This window comes from Cinclus cinclus, chromosome 5, assembly GCF_963662255.1.
Source record: "Cinclus cinclus chromosome 5, bCinCin1.1, whole genome shotgun sequence".
In the NCBI taxonomy this organism is placed as follows: domain Eukaryota; kingdom Metazoa; phylum Chordata; class Aves; order Passeriformes; family Cinclidae; genus Cinclus; species Cinclus cinclus.
The window spans coordinates 51,920,332-51,946,185 of record NC_085050.1 but is presented as its reverse complement, the minus strand read 5'-3'; the positions used below and the strand labels follow the sequence as shown (position 1 = coordinate 51,946,185).

Here is a 25,854-nt window from a genome sequence, read left to right as displayed (position 1 = left end):
ACAGCTCTTAGGGACAGGGCCTAGTGGGACTTAGCAGTGTTAAGCTTGTGGTTGGACTTGATGATCGTGGAGGTCTTTTCCAACCTAAATGATTCTGTGATTCTCTGCTGTGCTGGATCTGCTAAGGGAGTGGTAATTTAGTAGCTACACTGAGAGTTCAAGCAATGTAATCGCAGTCATCAAGTGGAAGAGAAGCTCTCTGGAGAATGGTTATTGCTTTGCCCAGGAAAAAGAAAATCAGAAAAGCGAGAAAAAAATCTTACCCTGCTAGATTGAAAAAATCAACCTGTGTGAGAGATGGGAGTGCTTTTGTGGGGTTTGCAATGATTACACTGCCTGTCAAACAGCAGAGGATATTGTGTTCAGCAGAATCAGTATTCTGCAAGATTTGAAAATCTTTCAAAAAATTGTGTGGGTGTGTGAAAAGTGAAGTAACAAGAATTGTCATTAAAGGAGAAATGAGCCAAAATGAGTCTGAGGAGAAATTTTATTTTTGAATGTTCAGAAGAAAAATCCCTTGATACTCAGTAGCTAGATTAGAGAACAGCATAAATGCACAGAAGAGAGAAAGTGAGCACAAATTCTTCACATTGAGACTGCAGCAATTTGATTTTAAAAAACATATTTTTGTATATGCCAGTAAATTTAGTTGTGTGATTAGAAGTCTTCTTTTGTTTCTTTTGCAGTAAATGTTCCTCCCTCACAGCCATAGTCATGAAGGCTGTATAATAGTAAGTGAACAGTTACCAACATACTAAGCCTTTACTTACTCTGGGTTGTTTTGGGGTTTTTTTGCATATTTGTTTTCCAGTTGGTATGAATTCCTGCAGTTTTTTTTTCCCCCAGATACTTAGTAAAAAGCAGGACTTTAAAAAGTTGCAGAAAGTTTGCTATGATTTGATAGACAAGCATACAAAGTAAGTGTGAAATTGCACAAAATAATGTTGCAAGTAGGGATCAGTTCAGGGATGCTGGCTGATTGCAGTGCAGTAGATCTGCTTGTAATGAAGTTAAAGCAGACATGAGGATGAAATGGTTTAATAAGGGAGCCAAGAAGGAAATTATTTAAGATTATAATAGATAATTTCAAATGAAACGATTCCTTTTTGCTGTTACTGAAATGTCTGAGCCCAGAGTTGGGTGTTCATTGATGTTTTAATTGTTTAGTTTCTTAATATAGTACAAATTATTTGTTTCAGTCATACATTTGCTCCAGACTAATCACAAAATCATTAGATTTTGGCAGTGGAGCATTTTATTTTTCATTCATTCTATGTAGTCTAGCTTTGGTAGTTAGTGGAGTGGGAACTCTGGCATTTTGTTATCTTTTGGTATTGCAGAAAACATGGTAGCAGTTGAGACTTCTGACAAATTTTGTGCAGAGGGAATTTCACAAATAACTGTGATGTCACAGTGTTATTTTTACTGTCATTCTGTGTCCTTGCTTGGCTTTGTACCTTAGTTAATATGTGTTTTTTATGTTCTAATTTGTTAGGATTAATATAATAAATACATAAGTATGCTTGTCCACCAGATCTTGTGAAACTCCTGATTTGAATGAACATGAAAAAAAGTAGAAAATGTTGGGTTAAACTGAAACCTGTACTGATAAATGAAGCAATTATGCACACACCTGTGACTCCAAAAAAGAAATCTGGGAATGATAATGCTGCAGTTTTCCACAGCAGGAACATGCCTTTGAAGGATTCAATAATCTTGTGTCCTGCTCAGGTAGAAACAAAAGGGAATTTTAAAGATCATCTAGTCCACCTCACCTGCCATGGGCAGGAAGGAACATTTTCCACTAGATTATGTTGCTTAAAGCTCTCTCCATCCTGACCTTGTACACTTTGTTGGGATTTAAAGGCCTAGTGTAAGGATGTATGTCAAAGGCTAAAGGGGATAGGAGCCATATATGTTTAAGATTCAAGAGCACTGCTGTATTTATTATCTCCAGACATCTAATAAAAACCCGCATGGTGTAAGCAACTGTGTGAGGAAGGCATGAGGGGTTTGCAGTAAATTATGATTGCCTGCTACTCTGAGAAGTCATTCTGAGTAGCAGATCAGTCACTGCCTTTTGTTCCTAGAATGAGCAGCTTTATTCCAGGTACTGATGTTAAATACCTGTTCTTTTTGTGGTCTAACTTGTGTGGCACACAGTTTTAAGTCAGTTGCCACTTGCCCAACTGGCTGATAGGCGTTAGTGACACTGTGAGTTCTGACATCTGGTAATGATACTGCAAGGCCTCAATAAGGCACAGTAAACTGAGGGGAAATTGTGGGAAACATAACACTGAAAGGCATCAGTGAGAAAAGTCCCAGGGACTTCTAATGCCCTCTTACACTTTTCCTGTAAACAAGTAGAGCAGGGAAGGATCATTTAATTCATTTCTGGGAGTTGGATGCGCTGCTCTCTCTGGCTCAGCGGTGCTGCGTGTGCAGGTCCCGGGCACAGCCTGAGATGTGCATGAGTGTGAGGTGTGTGCGGGGCTGGGGCTCTGCGTTCTCACCTGTGCTGCAGCAGAGAGCAAAACCGAGGGCTGAGCTGGGCAGCAGGCTGGGTTACACAGGGCTGGCTCAAAGGGCAGACTGTGTTACACATCAGCTTGCTCTGACACGTGGGGAGCAAGCAGATGGCAGCAGCAGGTCTGGCTGGAAGGATAATTATGCTGTTCTTGCCTTTTTCTTTCTTAGAGTCTTGCTTAGGTCAGGAGGGCGAGTCCAAGTGTTTCAATGGCTAGATTGAGCCCCTGGGCTGTGCATCCCACACTGCTTTAAACCTCTGTTTCAGTATTGCATGGCAGAACATACGCAGGAAAGCTTCTTTCCACCACTGTTCTTCCCACCTGCCTGGCTTTACAACCAAGTTGGTTTTTGCCTTGGATTATAACACTGTATTGAATGTTTCATTGTCCTTATGCTTTAGGGTTTTCTCATGTTTTTTTGCATGCCTGAGTTATCAAAACAAGCTAATAGGGTACTAAAGGTGTTTGACATTAATAAAGCTAATGAACAATAATGGTGGAGCTGTCCTCATGCATACGATCAATTTTATGAAGCTCACTTTTTCAGTCATTTCTCCAGGTGCTCATACAGGATCCTGGGAAAAATGAGTCATAAATACTTAAACACTTCCAGTACTTTGATGAATATTTTATATTGTAGAATATATGAATATTAGTAATTAATGCAGACTTGAGAGTTAGAAAAAATGTTTATAACCAGAATAGCTGGTCACTAGGTTCAGGGATGCAGTTGGAACTGAATGAAAGATAAGTGTTTGCCAAATTGCCTGCTTGCATTTCGTGAAGAACTGAGAGTGCAAATGGAAAATATTTCCTACGGTGTACTAGTTCTCACCTCTGTGTGCTGGAAAGCTCTGGCAGGCAGTGATAATGGGAATAGTATAGGCTGCATCACAGTGAGGGTGAGAGAAAAGGAGTAAAAACTGTGAAGATAGATGCCAAATGGAAATACATCCTTTTTGCTTCAGTTGCTGCACCGAGTGTCTAAGCAGACAGCGCTGACAGGTCTGAGGAGTGGTACAAGCAAATCACCTGGGGCTGGGGAAAATAAAGTCCAGCTGCTGTGTTTCAGTCCATTTTTTTCTGAAAGCAAGAACACTGGAAAGCAAATCTGGTATGCCTATGACAAAGAAGTGGAGGAAACATCCAGCTAAGGAAGACAGCTTCTTCTGTCTTGGGGTCCTGAAATGATTTACCCTATTTGCATCCCATTTTCTTCTGTGCTTAAATTCACTCCCAGTGGGAGGACATTTTCTATGTTTTTGTGTACTAGCACATAGGCTTTTGCTGAGGTCCAGGTCACCAGCATCTGTCTGGAAAGGAACACAGCAGGAGACATTATCCAACAAGTTTTTAAATGCATTGATAAGGTTTTGACATTTTAAGTGAAGGAAATTACTAGTGGGCTCTTTTTATGTGTAAACAAAGAAGCGGAAATCTCTGAAGTTGTCCAGACAGGGTAACTTTGGTGAGAGCAATCTAAGATATGTTATTGTATCTAATTTCTATGTCAGGAATGAAAATAACAATGTAATAGCAGCATATTATTTGCATAAGAAGTATATCCAAGTGCATACTTACCTCATTATGAAGAAAAGGTTGAAAGAGTAACAAGAGAACAACCCAGAAGGAAGTCCACAGGAAGTAGAAGCTGTATCAGGTTACTAGGGTCAAGATAGAACTGTAGCATGGACTCCTAAGAATACTGTGAGAAAGACCAAGGCACATAATGAAATGGAGCTAACAAGAAATCAGAAGTAATTAGAAATGTTTTTATAAGGGTATTTTTCAACAATTCGTTCTGAAAATGGAAAGGCTTATTAATTTATGTCATCCTGGTTCTCGTACTATTTGGCACCCTATTAGCAATTTAAATAATAGATTTTTCAAATTCCTTCCAAGTCCATGATCTAGTGTAGTGATTTATGAGTGGGCACACTCTTAATACAGTTATATGAAATTTTGAAGTGTTTGCAGTTCACATCAACTTCTAGGTTTTCAAAGCTGTTGATTTTACTTTTCAGAAAGGACTGTTTGCTTCATTGAGATGTGCACTGAAGAGAAGAAATTAAACAAAAAGTGCTGTAAGAAAAAGTGCAGATGAGACCATCTCCTCTTGATTTTCTTCTCTAATGATATTTAGAGAAAATACTTATTTTCTTCAGGATGCCCTGACTCCAAAGAGTCCATATCCATATACTTGCTTAGTTGGTATCAGATACTTTTTAAAGCACTGCTGTACTTGGATCTGTGCTCTACATGCTCTTGCAACCTTTCTAGGAAGCCCATATTGACTGTGGTAGCTTTAACCAATATTTGACAACTTTTTTCTTAAAATCCCAGGAGGATCAGGGCTCCAGATCAGAAGAGGGAGAGGGCAGCTGCTGGAATCTTTTAGGCTGGTGCATCTCAAGGAAGTCACATGGTAAAAGTTGCTGTTTCCTGGTGATCAACACCGGTTTAACTCCAGGTGACTGGCAGTGACTGGCAACGTTATCTTAATGCTTAATAGTCAGAAGAGGATGCCTAAAACTGTGCCTGTATGACTGCTATGGCTTAGCTGTCCTCTGCTCTGAAACACTGAGCTATAGAGTAGTGGGAGACTGACAACTGAGCAACACGTCTTTTGGCAGAACTGCAAACTTTGAATGTTGGGAGTGGGATAAGAAGGAATGTTGTGGTGACATGTTATAAACAAATCAGGCAACCAGATTTGTCTCAGCCTTGGAAGAACAGGCCTTAATGTGACTGGAGGGTATTTTTGGGATGTCTACATGCAAGCACGAATTCTATCCAACAAGCAGCTGGAAATGCCCTAGAATCCAGAAGAAGATCAAATTGCCCTACACAAATCAGAAGTTCTTACTTTGTTTCTAGAAATATAAGGTATAGATATATTTTAAATATATCCATTTGTATCTTATACATAAAGGCTAATGTGTGTTGTGATTGATATGTTTACCTGGGAGTAACTGTTTATAAATGAAGTGCTGATGTCCAGATGCATCTCACTCTTGCCATAACCTGATACAACATCACTATTGGGTTAGATTCCTCTGAATTCTTTAATGTTTCACTCCTCGGTATATGTATATACCTCTGTATAAGGTAAATTTACTGAATTTCAGTGGTGTCAGCCATTGCCAGCATGGGTGAATCTGTCTCAGTTTAACAAGGAGAAAATCTTTCAAAAAAAGATTAGAAAGATGCCTTAGAAAGATGGCTCTTCAGAAAAGAATTGCAAAAAATGCTGACAAGATGGTTGTAATAATTTTACTAATGAATTCCTTAGTGTGGTACTGAGATAAATCAGTTCAGGCTTTGTATAAGAGGAATAGCTTTGAAGCTATTAAAAAACTTTGCCTTTTTGAAAGTCAGTTAATCAAGACAGTTAAAATACATAAGTGAAAGAAAATTAGGTTTCTACATTTTGACGTTGAGAGGTGGCATTTAATCTTAGACAATTTCAGTCTCTCAGAGGACTTTCAATGCATGCCAGCATTCCTGTTGCATCCTGAGGTAAGGAAATTATTTTGCTTACTCATAAACTAGTTTAAACCATTCAGAGCCCTTTTCCCCCTTTTCCATAGTCTCTTGTGAGCATTTTTTTGCTGAGACCAGCAACTTTTTATACAGGGCTTTTCTTTTGTGTTTTTTTTGGGTTTTTTTTGTTTGTTTGGTTGGTTTTTGTTTTTTTTTGTTTTGCTTTGGGTTTTTTTTGTTTTGTTTGTTTTGTTTTTGGGATTTTTTTTGGGGTTTTGTTTGTTTGTTTGTTTTGTTTTGCTTTGTTCTTATTTTTTATTTTGGGTAATGCTGGTTATCAATTAAGCTAGTTCTTCCTTTGGAAGGTGGCTTCACATCCGTAAGAAATCTCTAGAGTAAATTGAAGATCCATTTTCAGCCAAGTAGGCTCAAAATACTTAGAAGTTCAGCTATGCTGCTGCATTCAGGTTACATGACACAGCCAGTATAAAAGACACTTCAAATTTAAAAAGCAATAGGCATTCATTCAGGGCATCATGGCAAGTTTTGCAAGCTGAGCCATGGCATTATTCCAATTTAGTTATGTTGCTTTGCATTCTTAAATAAGGACACTTTCCACTGCCTTTGGAGACACTGCACAATTTTCAGCTGCATGGTGCCAACATGCTCAGTGTCAGAGGAGAGTTCTGTCAATAATTTATTCATTATATAGAATTTTTTTCTAGTGTAAACATATTTAGTTAAAGACTGTTTCCATCTGTTCAGCTTTTCTGTGTCTCACAATTCCAGAAGACTTTTAGAAAGTGTAGTCAGGGACTAAGCTTCTGAATTGCATCTGAATTCCCTACAACTCAGCATAATCAGTGGAGCAGCTATAAACTAGCAGGACAGCTGACCTTCAGTCTTCTGAAACATTCAAATTTCATCTTAAAAGAATTTCCTGGGTGTGGTACTCCAGTGTCATAGCAGGAGAACTTAATATAACTAGATCTCCCCTTGCTTGATTTCTTCTACACACATCTTCTCTTCACAGGAAGCATATCAAAGTCCTTTTTTACTTCCACAATGTACACTTATATTTAGCACATGCAGGCCAAAATCTTTTAAAAATAAGTATTCTGAAAAGCCCTAACTTTGGGGTTTTTGAGAGGTTCCTGTGAAGCATAAAGGAACTACACAAATAATAGGGAAGTTCAAGAAAATCAAGATTCTCTCTCTGATGTACAATTATATGGACACAGGAGGCAGAGATGAATCCTCTGTTGTTGGAGGTATGTCTGTGGAAAGATCCAGGTGTGTTTGTAAAGCAGCAAAGCAAGTCAGGGAGAGGCACCTGTTGCACAGTCTGGTGCTTGCAGTGTCTTCAGACTGGTATTCAGGAGATGGCTGTGTAAAACAGCAGCAGGGAAGAAGGTATTCTCAGTTCCCCAGAAAAAACTTCTATTTCTCAAAATATTTTCTTCTTTCATGCTCTGTCCTTGGGCAGTGGCTGTAGATAGATGAGGCAGCAGGATACTTGGAACAAACTTCTTCAGAGTATGGCATGAACTCCTGAAAATCATTTTCTGTGCCATGCAGGAGAGTGTAACTGCTTATCAGTTCTTCCTCCTGACTTCACTCTCCACTATTCTACTTTGATTAATTAATTACATAATTAATATTGCAGTGTAGATGATATATGGACCATGATGTATCCCTCCCTACCTGCTTTGGGGTTGGTGTATTCAAATCCCTGGAGTTCTGTGGTTCAAAACTCCTGATTAATTATTGAGGGCTCCATTGTGTCTATAGAGGATAGTTTCTTATAACACTTACATGAGAATCAAGGGTTTCTTTAAGAAAATTGACTTTCTGAAATTCCAGTTGTTTCTGAAAATCAGCAGTTAACAAATGTGTGTTCTATATTCTAGACAGCAGAACTGTGTATAGTTGTGTTACAGGTTTGCTTTTCACTGGTGAGCAGAAGTTTGCACCTCTTCGGCTTGAGGAAATACACTGATAATGTTTTAGAGAGCAGATTGTTCTGACCCTCCTTGGGCTAATTTTGCATAGCACTGTGGGAGCATAACAGCTTTCTAGAGGAACACAACACCATTCTGACACATTTGGTCACTGAGGTAGAACTCCAAACATGTTTTGCAGTCCCATTTCTGGTTTTTCAGTGCACACATGGCTTTTGGTACAAACCACTGTTGGTAACGAGCTCCCCAGAGATTTCTTGCACCCTTGAACTCTTCAGTCATGCCCCATGGACTTCATGTTTTTCTCTTGCTGATTTTTCTCTTAATCTTTGAGTACGTCATAGTTGTGAGCAGAGTTGGGAACTGTCTGGACAGCCCAGCAAAGTGCTAAGGAAAGGTCAATGAGCTTAAATCCTTGCTGTGCAAACTTGGTGTTTTGTGTCAGAATATTGTGTCCTTTCACTGTATCCAGAGATGCACACTCCTATTGCCTGCAGTGTGTATACCACTATATAGCTGCAAATGCATGATGTTTCTGTCTTCACTTTCCTCCCAGCACAATGTTGTATATTATATCAACAGCAAAATGTGAAGACAGGATATGATGCTACTTAAACAAATACTCTCCTTTGTTTTTCTTTCTAGAATTATGCAGCAAGTGATTTCACTAATTGCAAGGAGGAAGTGGAAGACAGCAACACTTATGAGGTTATGTTGGGCTCAGAAAGTCCACCAGCCATGGGTAAGTCATGTTGTTAGACAGCTTTGTTGGTACTGATCAAGTTATTATATCATGTCCTGTATCAAATGAATGATTTCATGGGCAGACATGACAAGTTACTCTAACGCTTTCAATCTCCACATGTTACTGCAACTTCCAGGGAAGGCAGATGTCCTAAAATGAAAAGGCAGTTGAAGGATTCAGTTGGGATAATAAAGTTTTTGCTCAGTAAGAGAGACAGTGCAACCACCCCTCCTTTTAAACTCTGGAAATTTGTGGTCTCCACTCTGAGCCTAGAAAACTGCTGAATTCTCCAAGCTCTCAGAGAAAAGCCTTCACAAAAGGGGATGCACTGCCTACAGGTGTAGTCCTGTGTGGAGGCTTGATGTTGCTACTTCCAAGCATAGATTAGTGACATGGCTGTTGGTTATCTGTGTGATCATATGTGTTCCCCTTGAAAACTGCAGTTGGTTGTTTGCATTTACCAATGGCATATGGCAATGGCATATATTTCACATATATCTTAGAGTATCATGCATCTATGAGACTAAATTTACTCCTCTTTTTATCTTGTTGACAATTTTTTGTTTCTTTCAACTGTCTCATGCATATGAAAAATATGTTTCTTACTTGCTAAGTTTGAACTGGTTGGTTTAACACATAGAGATAGATGATAGACACTGTGAAAAAACAGGTTTGCTCTGATAAAATTTTCACTGTCTCTGTCACATTGTATATGGGAACGCCTCAGGGTAAACACCTGGAAAAACAGCAAGAATTGTACCACGTTAGCCAGGTAAATGCCCTAACCTCCCATTTGAAGCAGTGGTGAAAGGCAGGCATCAGCAAAGGATAACTCAGAATGGAAACCTACCTCAAGGGTTTGGTAAAGTCTGCTGACAGCTTGTGTAGTTTACTCTGTTACGTTACTGAGGTTGACTGTTAAAATTTTGATGCTGCATGTAGTGATTAAAATGTGCACTTTCACATCCCTCTTCTTTGTTCTTGGTCTGTGGATCACTAGAGACAGAAGAGCTCTGTTTTCACAAGTCTACAGTCATGACTCCCATGGGCAATGTCTATTTCATTCTAGAGAGATTCAAATTAGTACCTAAATCCCTTGTATACTGCTTGTACAAAAAGCAGAAATGCAGATATGTGAGCTATGGCTTTATTCTACAAAGTGTTTGCACTGTGCTGCTTTGAAAGTCAAGTAATAGAAATTCTGGAGGCAGGGAAAATGTGTGTGATTTCATTCTGACAGCTGCTCTAGAAAAGTTTAACATTGCACACACAAAGATGGTGTGTATCAGAGTAGCAAGATACAATGAAAACTTCCACTGTTGATTTAGTAAATATTTAAAAAGCTCTTCACCGATGGTATGATTTTGACAGCTTTCCTGCTGTATTAGTTCATAAAAGTTTTATTAGCCATTGTGTTGCTTCTGTAGGAATCCTTGAAACAAGAAATGCTTCCAGATACAATTTTAAAATGAAATAATGCTTTCTTTAATATTAAAAGCAAAACAGAACTCAAGAGATCAATGTGCAGTTGGATCAAGATGCCAACAAGAAGTTGAAGTGGACGAGGGAAAGAAGGATGACCTAAAAGACAGCAGAGAGGAGACAGAATCTCAAGATGAAGGAGAGGGGTATTCATACAGCCTTCACAACAGTCCTGGCAGTTTGTATGCCAATGTAGGGGTTGAGCTCAAAAAGATCAGCAGAGATTGCTTTTTCTGCAAGAGGCCACCCCCTCCTCCCCCTCGAAATCTGCCTGCCATCCCAAAACAGGACAATCTGCATACTTCATCAAAAGGTACAGTTTTGGGAGGAAAATAACCCTGGATACAAACATGTGCAAGGGTAGACAATGTAGTGCTGTAAGGATTGGTTTGATCACTTCTACCAGTAGCTGGGCAAGATGCCCTAATGCTACAAAGCAAGCTTGTGCATATGAGGCCCTAATTCTGCAAAACAAGCATGTGACCTTTGCTGCATCAAAATACTCATGACCAGGTTTGTTAGGTAATACAGTGGTATGGGCTGTGGGTTCAGCTTTTCCTCGCTCTACCTATCCCAAAGAGCTGCCAAATAGTGTATGGTGCACTGGATTTACAAGAGAGGCTTGAATCAAAGATGAAGTCTGTATTTTTTTTCAAGTTGATTTCATTATTTACCATTTTAAAACATGAAATGCTATTGTGATTTAATATACAAATATTTAATTATATTTAATGTACAGCGTGACATTTCACAGGTAGAATTAATAGAAAATGGTCATGCAGAGAGAAGCAATAATGTCTTACTACATTTTAGCCAACGTTGTAGTTACTTAGACGTAAAAAGTTACATTGCAAATTGAAAAGAAAGGCAGAAATTCTGAAAAATGCTTTGCCCTTTTTTTCCTTTTTTTTTTTTAAATACATCTGTCAGTCTTGGGATGCCCCAGAGTAAAAATCAAAAATTTTGTGTTGAGGTTTGGTTAAAATTATGAGAAACTCAAAGAGCTATTGCATCTGTTTCAGGAAGAATGACCATTAATTTTTCTCATTGGGATAAACAAGTATGCAAAATAATTAAAGCTTAAATACCAGTTTTAAATAGGTAGATAGGGAGGGAAAAAAAAGCCCTTATTTGTCATAGATACTGCTGATAAGTGCACACAAATTTTTTTTAAGTTTCTCCACAGCTTATTACTGTTAACTCTGTTTTCAAACATGGTGTAATCTATTAGAGTCTTAAATTGCCATCACCAAACACTCTGATGTTCACATAATTAGGTAGAAATAGCTTGCTAAAGGTAGGGTTTTATTCCGTGTTCTGCTGTGCAGGAAAGAAATGGCTATAGGTAGAAAGTTGTAAGTGAACTCTAAGAGAAAGAGGGGCAAGATAAAATTAACATAGGAATCAGTTTTGGCACACAGGGTTTGTTGGTGTAGGTTTGTTATAAATGCCTGTCTTGGAATAGTTCTTATATGGCTACATCACCACAGTAATGTGACTCTCTCTGCCAAACACTCTCTGTCTGCATGTGGGTATCAGCAGAGAAAGTTTCCTGGTGTCCTGTGCCAACTCCTGTGCTGGTAAAACAGAGTTCATATTAAAATGCTCCTGTGGGGATAGTTCGTTTAAAACATGTTCTGAATTATTCTGTGTTTAGCTGTGGTTTCATCACTGGGGAGTGGGGTATCAGAATTCCTCTAGATGAGGGTGATGCTTCCTTTCAGCGAGGAGCTGTAATAAGTTACTGCTACATATTTTCAGCCAGCTGCTTGCTTTAAGATTTGCTGTGGAGCAACTTGAAGACAAATCCCCTCTTCTTCAAGTTTTGGCAGTGGCCTAAGAGTGCCCCCTGTGGGAGTTGAAAGAAAGAATGTCCTACAGAGAAAGAAAGAAAGAACTTATATAGTGACCTGGAAACAAAATATTATTCATATTATACATGGCAGGGGTATACACACCACTTGTGGTTTTATAACATTTATCTTAGCCAGAATGCATGTTAATTGTACATATGATTATTAATACATCCCATAACAAATATTACAAAGGTTGTTTAGCTCCTCTGAACCTATAAACAGGTAATTCTTTAAATAGCAGCCAAAGGGTTGAAAACACCAGTAGTGACCACAGCCGAGTTTAGCAGATACACATATGTACAGGCATTAAATTACAGCACAGGGGAAACATGAGTCAGTGCAAGAATTCCAGACAGGTCTACTGTTTTTGGGTGAAAGATGGGTAATTATACCAAGGAGGTTATAAATATTTAAGGGAACACCAGCCTCAGTGACAGCTTCTAACTCTTAGCAGTTTGTGAATGTTTTAAGACAAATCAAAACAAACCCAGGTATTGGGGAAACTATCAATGCATTTTAATGCAGTAAAAGGCAAAAACTAGAGAAAGCAAGTTCTGCATAGTTGTACTATGAAATATATGAAGTATAGCTAATACAGAGAGATGTGGAAGTTTTTGGAGGGGGGAGGGTTGGACAGCACAGATTGTAAGAAGTAATACATTTTACCTACATTGTAAAGGGCTTTTCAGTTTCTTTTTCACCTTGGCCTATCGTAAATCTGTAAAGCCCTCAAAACCCAGTGGGATATTGAAGAGGTAGGAAACACAAAATCCAACATTTCTTAAATTAAGCTTCAATTCTTAAGTCGTTTTTACAGTAGGTAACAAACAACTTGACTTTCCAGAATGCTGAGGGCCACAGATACCGCTTACTTGGCTTAACCATGAGTTACATGTTATTTACAGTTACTTACATGTTGGTGTAACTCTTGTGAGAGCAACTGGGATACTCAGTATTTCTGCAAATCATTTATTTTGTGGCCAACAGTAAGCATCTTCATTTGATAATCTGATGTGAAATCATGAGGAGGCCCTGAAGTTGGAATTATTCCTTTGAGACGTCCTCTCTACTGAGTCAGATGAATCAGAAGCCTCTGAAAATGAGAGTGATTTAGTTTAGAAGTGAAATGAAGTCTCTGATCTACTTTAGGAAACTCTAAAGCTTTAAGATAAATCGTAATCTCCTCTCTTTACCTTGTATGTGCAACACAATTCCTTCCTTTTTCAGAGAGGAATTCTGTGATGGACAGGAGTAAAAGGGAACAGGGAGATGGACTCACAGCCACATGCTGTGGAGAAGACCAAGGTACCTGTGGGGAGGACAGCGAGGACGAGCACCCCTACACTTGTATGGCACTGGATGAACGTGTGTACGACCTCATCCTGGGGCAGGAGGAGCAGGAGGAGGAGAAGAGGAAGCACTGCAGGTCCTTTATCATGAACAGGCCCCCAGCCCCCACGCCTCGACCCGTGTGTTCGCTGGGCAGAGAGGAGAATACTCCCTACATAGTACAAGGTTGGTGCTGCTGCCATGTAAATATTCTCTGGGAGAATGTAGACTCTTGGTCTCTTCTCTTTGAGCCGTAACATTTTCTAAAAGACTAAGATCCCCCCTTCAGCTGCCTTCAAACCAACACTTTGTTTCAATCAATCTATTCTCACCCTTCAAATGAACTGAGAACATCTCTGAATAATTTTCAGTTTGCATCAGAGATAGATAGTATCACAGATTTTTATCTAGCTTTTTAAAAATTGCAACAATATAATAGAAAATTAAGACTTGGTGGGCTAGCTGTGAGTGTATCTGTTACAGCAATGCAGCTTAGAATGTGCTATTTGAATTGCCTTTCTTTCAGTTTCTTTATGAAAATGGTTTTATTTAAGGCTGAAATCTCTCTTAGATTCTTTTTTTTTTTTTCTAATGAGAAGAATTCTCTTTTCTGGGAGAAATGCCTGTGTGAGGATTCCTCTTTCAAATATATTTTCTCCAATTTGAGATGCTAGAAATGGACATTTCTACGTAGGATCATTATATTTCTTTTAGGAAAAATTATGTCCTTTTGCCACTTCCATGAAAACTGGGAAACTTTTTTGAGATATTTCATGGAAATACAAGAACAAAAACGGATTTCAGATATCTTTGTAATCCAATTCAGACTAAAACCGAATTTGAAAGTAATAATAGGAATTCAGTGAATACTTCAGACATATCTTTCTAAGTCCCAGAATCCATCCTGCCTGCATGCCCAGCCTCTTCTACAAAAGCCTGCCAATGCATAAGAATAGGTGGCAAAAAATAGTCTGTCAGACACCATTGGATTGCTTATTCATGCTGTGCATGTTTTACACTAAAAAAGAATCAATACTACCCAAAACATACTACCAAATAGAGAGAAGTGCCTCCTCTTTCATGCCTATCTCAGTCAGTGGCTTCTTTTATTCTTTCTAGATAGCTCTCTTCCTCCAGGCTGTATAACTCCAGGTTAGGACCAGAATGCATGGGCTAATGCATTCATCATTTAGTTTCTCTTTCTTCAGCATATTCAGGAGGTAGAAGTATGAATCATTACAGTGGGATCCAAGAATGGATGGGTATGGGGAGCCTGTTACAGCTACAGAAATCATGAAATGGCTGGTTTTACTGAAGATTCTAGAGCAGTGTCTCAAATCTTGGTCCACCATCATCATAGACAGGCCAGTAACTTGGAAACCCTTAGTGGAGATGCTGTATTTGGGAGGTTGCATTTAATGTCTTTTATTGCACTGGAGTGTTTCTCCTTTGTTTATTGGCTAAGGCAGATGCTATCAGTGGAGCTGCTCTCATGGGGCTGTGGTTCACCATGTGTATGTATATATTCATATGCACACACACACACACACACATATGTTTTTTACCTTTGCTTTCATAAGCGTGGAGTGGTAGACAAATTATTTTCCAGTAGTTCTGGGAATCAGCCTCTGGCTTACATTCCTTTGCTTACACAATACATGAGGGAAAATGGAAACACTTTAAAAAAGCTTCAGCTCGCCACTCAGGTCTCTGTTTTACTACCTATCCTTTTGGTTCCAGACCTAGAGTATCTTATTTTTGTCCAGGGGTCCCTGAGATAGCTAATGGAATTTTAGACATAGACAGAAGGGGTATATCTTCAGCTAAAAGATTTTTTTCTTGCTTCTTGGATTGGCAGTTTTTTTCCTCCACATTGGTTAAAAGCTTCCCTCTCCAGTCCAGCAACATCCCAATTTCCAATTTATTATTTTAGGACTGCTTATATTTGATTTTTAAAAAGATTGTTCCATCTGTATGAACCAGGAAACTTCATTCCAGTTCATCATTAAAGTCTGCATGTGTCTGCAGCCCTTCCTTTATAATTTAAGCAGTGTAAAATACTCTAGTTATGCATATACACAATTTTCATCCAGCAAATAAATTGATTATGGTTTTTGAGTTTGTTTTCATCTATTATATAAAAAGAGCATTGCACATATTGCAAAGTCAGATAATCGAAAAGTTGGAATTGAGGTAGTCTTACCCTTTCTCCCTGCCAGGAACATTATAATGCAGTAATAAGTAGGTAGCCATATGCAGCTATTTATCTCAGCTATTTTCTTTCATTTAATCTAGTGTTTAAAGTGGGTGAGCATACAAAATTTCAGTGTTTTTCATTCTCATTTTGTTTAAAATATAATTTTTGCCTGCTCCTAGGCCCCATGTATTGTTTCAGATCTTCCTGTTATAAACCTTTTGATTCTGCATCCACTGAGTTTTGGGATGCACAGTGTGAACTAAGATTCTTGAGGTGAACAGCATTACATAAGACTTTACTTATTCAAAGCACCATTGATTTCAGTTGTCTCTGAGTTCTCAGAACTTAAAATTAAATCCTTAGTGTGTCTAGTCAGTACTCTGATGTCAGGCATTACAAGTTGTATTGCCTCAAATGCCTTAAACTTGTCTGACCTTTGGCCAGGTTTTTGTTGGAAAGAGAAGTCCTGTCCTGCAGAGCAACTTTTAGTTACTTAACTGAGTCATCCTTCTCTCCTCTATATGTACTTTCTATTTGCTAATCACCTTTTAATTTCGAAAACAAATTATTTAATATCCCTGTAACAAGCAGATTGTCTTCACTGCACAGTTCTGGTTTGTCTTCAGAACTGTTCCCTTCTGGCATTCAGTAAGACACGGGTCCTGTGGAAAAACAGAATAGAGTACGATGCACAGAGGGGAACTGTGGTAAGGCTACACATTTGCTCACAAATGGATCCTCATTTGTACTTTGGGAGTTCATGGGAAGCTTCATGCCCCAAGGATTGAAGAGGCTGGTGTGAGAGTGCCATGCAGAGATGCAGGAGGATTTTTTCCTTGCACTTTATGTACCCATAGATGGGCTCATTTATTTGGGGAGGAAGTAAGCATTGCATAGCAGAAATGCCTTTTGCCTCCTGGATTGCATGCAGGTGACTCTTTTAAATTTATTTTTATATCTATCTGGAGAAATCAAATGGCTGAATTTCCATGAGTGCTTTCACTGCACATTGAATGAAGGTTATGGCATTACAAAAGAGTATCTTCTCCTTTAAGCAAAAGTAGTGGTGCTTCCATGAAAGCAGCAACAATGAAGAAACCAAGCAAATAGCTTTCTTTGTAATAAGCAGCTTTCAAATACATGGAATTTCAAGTTTACACTGGGCAGAAAGCCTGCTCCCTGTAGATTAGCCCACTTGGTGTTCTGCAGAACAGGATAGGAAAACTGTTGATCTATAGGGACTTGACAAGAGTCACTTTCAGAGCAAGATCTACACTTCTAAACTTGGGCAGTAAACACTCAGTGATGCAAGCTGTCACAACTGAACTACCACAATTTACAGTTTGAGCATCTGCTTTGAATTTGCTGACACATAAATTCTGGGAAACATGGGGGAGTTGAAAGATTTAAAACATAAGTGTTCTAATCGCTTTTACTCAGTTTCATTTATTATACTTTCAAATTTTAATGAACATTCAAACTGCTGTATTGAACACTGGTAAACAGACTGCATTATTAACAGAGAGAACACTTGTTCTTTAATTTAGACCACTGCAAGAATTTTATCTTGTGTGTGAAAGGCTCATCAACTAGTGGAGCTGCAAATTGGTGCCAAGTAGCTCATTGTCCAGATGGTGTGTGCTCTTACTGTGCTCCCTTACCATTCCTTAGGTGCTTAGTATTCCTCTGAAGGTTATTTCAGTGTTTTGTTCAATTGTCTGCTGCCAAAACCACTGTTAAATAAACATCGGAAGGTGTTTTCAGTTTAGTGTGCAATTTTAATGTTCCCTATTGATACCAAGTTCGACTGAGCTGGAAACCAAAGCCCTCAGTGTAGTTGTAGGACAGATGAATGTTTCTGCAATGCCTGTGCCATTTCTGAAGCCTGACCTACTAGGACTCTCTCAGGGTTAAGGATTACATTACTGTCCTGGTTTAATCATTTACCTCTCATCACAGACCACTGGCATGAAAGGGTTTCTCTGCAGCAAGGATACCTGCCCTTAAGGATACCCACAACAGCATAAATTTCCTATGCTATAGCCTTTATTTCTTTGCAAACCTCTCACAAATCCCTGAAGAAATGTATTTCCCTTCCTTGCACTGAAAACATTTTGCTATTTAAAGGTAGCTGTTTTTGGGACGTCACCCTAGGGTTAAAAATTGGAAGTGGAAAAATATATTTTCCAGTTACTGTTCCAGTGGAGAATAAAATTCTCATTGCTCACCAAAATCACAGGGTATGCAGAAGAAATAGCATCCTGTGGATATTTTTAGGGAAGCAGAATATTTCACATACAGAATAGACAGCATAAACCCACTGAACTGAATAAATAAAATCCAGAACAGAGCTGTTAGTGTCTTGGAAATGTATCAGGCTGATTACTGGGAAATACAGTGATCATATCTTGAGTCAGTAATTCTTATTATGCCAATTGTTTAAATGCTCTAAAGCAGGGGTTTTCAAAGTGAAGCCTCAGAGGCCATGCAAATTGCAAAACATTTATGTCCCACAGAGGGATTTTGTAGTACTCTCCCACAGTGAGTATAAAGTACTGCACTGCAGATGAATTTCATTATGTATTCCTAACTTAAGGGTGTTTTTCCATGAATGAAATACTAGGAAGCACTCTTCAGCTGGCAGTGTTTTTACAGACCTGGGTGGGAGTGGTATACCATATTCAATCTGTCTTCATTCAGTCAGATCTTTTTCTATCTGAACTTTGGTAGATTGAAACAAGTACTGAATAAGGTGCACAATGAGAAAAATATTTATGGGATGCTGTCTGGTTGCAAACCAAACTCTTCCAAATGGCAGATTTGTAGTAAAAACATATATAGGGTCCTTCCCTTTTTGCTTTTCTCTACTCCATAAAAATGGGACTAAAGAAGTATATTCAGGTTTTACATGCTGGAGCAAATACTCTTGAGTATGTAACTAAAGGCCTTCCAGTTTCCATGATCCACTAAGTTAAAATTCTGACATGAAGAGGGGTGTGTGAGAGTTGTTTTCATTGTGTGTGGTGCTGTGATACACAGTACATTGATGGCACTCTCTGAGCAGCACCTTAAACTAACCACTGGTGCTTCTTCTTTTCACTCACTCTTTACTCCTTCTATAAGAGAGTTCTGGTATTATTTTTATTATCTTGCTTCACTGTAGGGGAGTCATCTCTGTAGAGTCTCGTATCTGTGACCAAAGTTGCTGGAATTCTAACAGATTTGAGCTCATATTTGTCAGACTCAGAATATCACTGCAAATTGTGGAGGGAATTGCTGTGAGCATACGTTTATTTTTGGATTAATATTTTCACATTGTCATTACACCATAATTCCTTTTAAAATCATTTTGCTTCTGGTCTGAGAAAGTGGAGTGGTTCATTCTCAGCCAACTAAGAAGCTGTTGAAGGTAGAGGTTGGCAATAGCCTGTGTAAGAGTGGATGTGATGCTGTCGCTGAAAAGCCCTGGCAAAGTAAGGGAGCAACATGACAGGTTGGTATTTCTGCAGGTGCACTTGGCATCGTGTAGTCTTTCTTCTGTTGAAATGACTGTTGTGTGTTCTCAAAAATGTCTTGAGTGTCAGACTGCCCATTTAGGCCTGGTCAGAATTCCTGTACCAGTGTAGATGTGGTCACTCATTTTCCTACACCAATGTACTTAAAACTGCTCTTTTTCCCTTTGCCTTGTCATGGTGTAGGTGTACCCAGACACCTATGCTGCCCTCAGAGGCCAGCTTCTGGGACTTGAGCCTTTGTTACCTTGCACCACACAGCCATCCCTTCTTCACAATGCCTGGACCTGCCTAGATCAGATTCATGAGCTGTGATGATATGCTTTTAATCCATGCCCAGCTGCCTTGTTTTGTGTAAAGTCTATTTGCAAGGTCCCACTTCTTTAGTTGATTTCATGTCACTGGAATTTTTTGTTTTCATTTTGAATAAGTGAAATATTTTGTAAAAATTTTGGGAGTGGTCATTAATCATCTCTTACAAAACTTACTGGTTAGCGTTGCATTGGTGACCTCTCTCGAGTCCTCATGCTGAGTGATGTTCAGTGTGTTAGCAAACAGACAAAAGGAAAATGAGTTCTAAAAAGATGTGAACAAACATCTGCAGAGTTCTCCTCTCCTGAATAATAAGCATCATTCTACTATATTCCTTCCTTAGTATTCTCTGTGTATTTGTCATCTCTTGCTGTGCTACATCTAATTTACAATCAAATCCCTACCAGGAAAAAGAACTTGGAGGTTTTATTTGCCTACGTACTATCAATACACAGTTTAAATGTTAAAATCTTTAAATAATGTGGGAAAATTTGAATGGGCAAAGGCAGGAGTCTCTCCCTGCAACATTATCTAACCAGCAATTCACCTGTTCTTCTCCATTCTTCCATTAATCACAAATTAATTACATGACAATTCTAAAATGAATGAAGCAAAAACTACTAAGAACAAGGAGGCAGTTTGCAAATCCACTGTAATTTGCAACTGAGTTGTGTTACTACGTGCAACCCTAGTGTACTAATTAATTTGAATTATCACTTAGCTGTGTGTTCATATAAAGATTTTGTTTTCCTGTATTTTAATTTTGAATGTTTCCTAAGGAGAACAGTCATAGATAATTTGGTTTGGAACATCAGCTCAATGAAGCTGATGAATAAATGCATCTTGAATTTCCTAAACAAGCTGAATTCAAAATACTGGTATTTATTGATTTTTTTTTTTTTTAAATCTCTGTCTTTTCTCCTTTGTGTTTGTGCTACTGAAAGTGTCAAGTAAGTATATATTAGATATGATTAGCTCATATATTCTTTCAGAGGGTAGGTTCATAAGTCTAGCTTTGTTTGAATCACTAGCACATAGTGGAAACTCTTGTTTCATTTTTAGAGGTAATGTTGCCAATTCAACAAATCAGGCAACATCTCTCATAGCTTAGATGAGTAAAGTAAAATATAAATTAGAAATCATATCTTAGTTAATCATTGCCTCTTGGCTGATATGAGTTCTTCTCTCCCATGATCTAACTCCTCCTGTGTTTTGATTTCCTGTGTTTAATAGTGTTGCTAAGCAATTTTTGAAATGTCATAGTGCATCTGCGTCTCCTTAACATTACAGCTTTCTGTTAGAAATTAAATTAATTCTGAAAATCAAATTCTTGATCCTTTTTCCAACCTGCAGCTATTGTAAAAACTTTCATTCTCTGTTTCTAGACCCATTATACTCACCACAGTTTCATGCAGTTTGTTACTATAAAATGGTCTCCATAGTTCAGAATTACACACAAAAGACTTAGATTTCAAATTTTTCTAACACTTTTGTGGTGCTTACCATGAAAATATTATCCAAATTTCAAGCCTTATAGCATTATTTACCTGCATGTGCAGACAACCTGAAACAACATGTTTAGTTAGTCTGAGAAAAAAACAGGCAATTCAGAGTTCCTTGACCCCACTCGCTTTCCAAGACTTAAATTAGGGATTTTCTCAGAGTTCTGCATATTTGCCATAAAATTTGTGTTTTGTCCCACTTTTTCGATGTTGTTTTCTAATATACAATAGTGCAGTAGTTTCAGTCTCTCTGAGTTTGCTTTGCTGGAAGAATATTGAGGTTACATTACATTCCTAAAAAGGGATCTTACTGCCTGAGACATAAAAATGTATTTAGGACTTTCAGAGAACTTCATCTGTATCCTGAAGCAGCTGAAGAGAGGAGAGGGAATGAAGTGGAATTACTTGTTAGGTCTCTCAGCCTCTTTTAATTCCGAGAAACTGCAGAAAAAATTTATTGTAGACAAAACTTAAATGGCATTTAATATGTAGATTTTGACCTACGAGCATCTGTGGGTACTTCAGCTAGTCACAGCATGATTAAAAATCAAAAAGGATTCTCTTTCTGATCATACAAATGTTATTGAAGGGTGCACAGTAAGTATGACTGAAGTTCTGGAACTGTTTAATCGGATTATTTGTGCCAGAGTGGCCCAGAAAATAAAAAATATATATATCCTTATATGAAGGATTGTGACATTCTGACACTTACAAAAATTTGCTATATTAACATTGCTTAACTGAAGCAATGTTAATACATGTTTGCTTTATCTTCCATTTAAAAAATAATTGAATATATCCCTGTGCAAGATTACATTTCTTTTGTTATGCTGTGTTCAAATAATTCCTAAGTAATTGGCATGTGGGAATGAAAGGATGAATTGCTAGAGTTCTCCCTAAACCTATGGCAGTTGTACAGTGGAGTGTTCCTGTCTTTCCAGGCATTCCAGAAACAGGCGTTTGTTTTCACTGACCTCACCCACACTGAATACTTGCTGCCAACTAAAATCATTTCAGTAAGACGCAGCACATAAAGTTGTTTTAACAATTTTACTTTTCACTGGAAGAGTAATTCCATTTCTGATTACTCCAACACTGCCAAACTCAGCAGAAATTTCAAAGCCTATCAATTAAAGTGCTTTCCCATCAGGCACATTGTTGAATATGTCCCTTCTCCTTTTGCAGTAAAATTCAGGCTGCCTGCATTACCTTTGTGCTCTCATTACTTCAGTTTCATCTAAAAGGAGAATACTATTTCAAGTAGAGAACAAAACACTGCAACCATACTTAGTAGGATTCTTTGATAATGACAGAGAAAAGTATTTTAAAAGCTAAAGCCTATCAGTGGCTGAGCTAGGGACATAACAGAGAGCATGCCTGCTCTGGAGCAGAGCTGCCTTGGCCTGGGCCTTAGTCCCCAGGAAAATATTTGCTCCATTGAGCTGACACATTTGCTGCATTGCAGTGGTGACAGAGGATTAATAAATTGGCAGGAATTATTCTAGGTTCTAGATTGTCAGTTTGTTTTGTGAAAATCAGAGGCTTGAGAGAAAGCTACTACCACACAGGCTAAGTCAGAAACTGAGCAATTCCCACCTTCTGGGTGTTACATATGCTGCCAGCAAAAGTTTGAGTGTAGCATTTCAGGGTGTATCCAGGCTGGCTGTACTCTGAGCACTTCACAGGGTGGGAATGATGGGCTATTCTAAGAGAGGGGTTGTGCTTTGCTGTTTCTAGTGCTTGAATAAAGTAGACACAAATATACACACACACTTTCTTCAGCAGTGTCACTATTCTCAATGGGTACTATTGGGGGTTTTTCTGCCTTAGCTAAAATAAGGAACAGGCTACAGTGTCTGTACTATGTGATGAATTTGGAGACAAGTAATATGCTGGAGTGATAAATCCTTTTAATTTTCTTCAGAGCTTCTTGTAATGGTTTTTCTAACATCAGTAATCCTGCCATTCTGTGCAACAGAACAATTTTTCAAGTAATTAACATTCAACTGACAAGTGGGTTGAAAAATACTCCTAGACTAGAAGAAAAAATGTATTGCAGCCTGCTTTTATTAGTATCCTTCTTTCGTTGAGAATGTTTGATGGGTTTTTATTGCCATTTTTCAACTTCCTTATATTCCTAATTTTGTTGCAGTGTTTCAGCAAAAGGCCTGTCGAGTGACCAGTGACAACAGCAGGACGTACTGCGAGGCCAGGAATCCTGGTACAGAATTTAATTTGGTTCTTTAACTGCCTTGATATTTTTCAGTAGAACTAGAAGAGTTTTGTTGTGACTTGATCTTGGGTGATTTAGCATCTGTTTTGCCACCTACAATTTATATCCTTAATGGTATTGCAGCATTAAGAGATCAGATTAAAGAAAGAAGACTAAAAGTTATAGTCTTGTAGGAAAGATTTGTAGAGTCAGAGTTACTTCACACTTTTCTGTTTCCCTTCTCATGATTGTGATTAAACCCAAGAAAAGGAAGGACAGGAGGGCTCAGCTGTGCAGTAGTTCCAGCCCAGGAAAGACAGAAGTGGGGGGAGCAACAGTTCTCTTCTGGGTACCCCAAGATGCATGTAAAAGTAATTGCTTGTGGCAGTCCAGTGATTATTTGAATTGTAGCACATTACAGTGTTGCTACTGTAAATTCCATTAATGATACCCCTTTGAACAGTCCTTCCTTACTTGAAATGAAGATAGTGGTGCCTAATGTAACAGAAAAACTGACCCAAATTATACTGATGGTTTAAAGTTTTATCCTGGCCACACTCCCCATGCAATGAAGCATGTGCAACAGCCTCATGAAGGGCACAGAACCCCTGTTCCGTGGCTGCTCATATGCTCTGGATCAGCCATTCCAGTATCAGTATCCTGGGGAGAAGCAATGCTGCACCTCCCTGGACCAAGCTGTGAATCTGATAATGCACATCTCCCTTCAGCTGTGCACTGTATCATCATCTCCAGGATCACTGGGCTGCAGTGTTTTCTTGTTGCTACAATGTATTTAATAATGTATTTCCTTCCTTGGATGAAGGCAATCTTGTGAAATTTCAAGATGCTTCCTGACCAAATTTCATCTACAGCTTTTGAGATATGTAATGTATGACGTTGAAGAAGAAAGGGATTAAAAGGCACTCTGGGTATTTTATATAGCAACCATTTCCTTTAAAATGTCAGTCTGTAACTGTAGTGCTAGAAGGAAATTATTTTTATGAGCCAACACTAACAGAGAATCCATGGACCAGGGCAGTAGTAATGAAGGAAACATTTGGGATCCTGCTCTGCTGCCGAAGAGTAATGGTAGAATCTTCACTGATCTGTTGCATTTCTCACTTCATACGTTTTGTTGTAGAAACACATAGAGGCCACACTGAGACAGTAACATACAGCACTGTGGTACACAAGATCCCTCCTGAACAGGAAGAACTCATCCACTTGCAGGAACAGGTGAAAAAGGGGGCAATTTCTGTGGATGAAGCCCTTGACAGATTTAAACTGTGGCAGAACAAAAAGCAGAGACTACCATCCACTCAACAGGTATGAGTTTGAAATTCATTCCTTAATTGGAATCTTGGTCAGATGTTCTAAAAGCAAGTTCTTGTGTTTTGGCTCCTGCATATGAGGTCAAAAGTCATAATCATGATTTGTATGCAAACCAGCTCCCAGAGAGCTTGCTGATTATGGTTCTGGATCTTCTAGATATCCGTTTCCACTGTTACTTCAGAGGTTTTCCGAGTTTGGTTAAAATCCAGAGTTAAATATGCTGGTCTCCTAATACTTGTGCTTTAAACTGTTGGGTGATGTGCATCTTTCATGAAACCTTATGTTGCCGAACAAACCAAATGTGCTCTTGAGCAGTGTCAGCTAACAGAAACATGACTGTATCAAACATACATTTATTCTAGCAATTAAAATATATTGACTTACATCAGGCTTTATGCTTACCTGAAAGGGTTGAATATACTTGGTGAAATCCACAATTGTTGGCAATGCTCTACAGCTCCTTTGTATTCAGTGTATGGAGTAAATTGAGGTGCACAAAAACAGGATTTACAGAAACCCACACACTGAGTCACTGAAAGAACTGCATCAAAGCTGCAAGTCATGGAGAGAAGTTTCATTAATTACTTCTAAAAAGACACATGGAGGAAGAAGTTATGCCCTCATTTCATATGAGGTCATGCATTAACAAAAATAATTTATTGTCATTTAGTAGAAAGAGGAAAAGCAAAGCTACTCTGCTGCTCGGCAGAGTGGAAGAGCTATCAGATGCTGCCAGCAAGGAGAGTGCTCTTTGTGTTTGCATCTGCTTGAAAGTCTGAGCTTTGTCATCACACTAGAACACTTAAAAGCAAAAGTGCAAGGGCCTGGAACAGTATGGGTGCCATTTCCCAAGCTGGGCACCAGCAACACAGCACTAGGCTGCCACCTTCCAAATCCAACTGCAGCCAAGCATGCGGATGAAATGCTGGTATTGCTCTCAGTCCGAGGCATTTCTTGTGGAGGAAGATCATATCTAATCTGTGCCATGATAGCAGCACCAAGTTGTAAGTCCTTTTTTTTTCTTGGTGAACTATGAGATGTCCATATTTCAAGGAAGATTTACTTGGCCTGTTTTCAGTGCTTCAGGGAAAATGCTATTTTGTAGTGGTGGTTTTTACCCTGCAGTGCATATGTGACTTTCGTGTGGTTTTCTTCTTACTCCTCCATAAACATGATGAACTGACTTCATGCTGTTACTGCAGTTCTCTGTCATTCACTTGGATTTTTGAGGAAAAATCACTTTTCAAAAAAAAAAAAAAAAACAAAAGCCAAACAACCCCCAAGAAACAGAAAAGAGCACCCCAGCATCTGTAATATAATGCCAGATTAATTTTAACTTACTGCTGGTAGGAATAACTCCACAAAAGTCTTAGGTAAAAATACTAAAATTAGCATTATGAACA

The 25,854-nt window shown here is 38.6% G+C and overlaps 1 protein-coding gene across 1 annotated transcript in view; it reads left to right on the top strand.

Moving 5' to 3' along the window:
* The window catches only part of BANK1 (B cell scaffold protein with ankyrin repeats 1), a 111,451-nt gene that overhangs the window by 82,341 nt on the left and 3,256 nt on the right, over nt 1-25,854 (top strand). Inside the window, exons 9-13 of the mRNA XM_062493654.1 lie at nt 8,618-8,714; nt 10,216-10,512; nt 13,262-13,570; nt 23,060-23,128; nt 24,261-24,445. Coding sequence (XP_062349638.1) covers nt 8,618-8,714; nt 10,216-10,512; nt 13,262-13,570; nt 23,060-23,128; nt 24,261-24,445 — 957 coding nt within the window. The remainder of the gene's footprint in view (nt 1-8,617; nt 8,715-10,215; nt 10,513-13,261; nt 13,571-23,059; nt 23,129-24,260; nt 24,446-25,854) is intronic.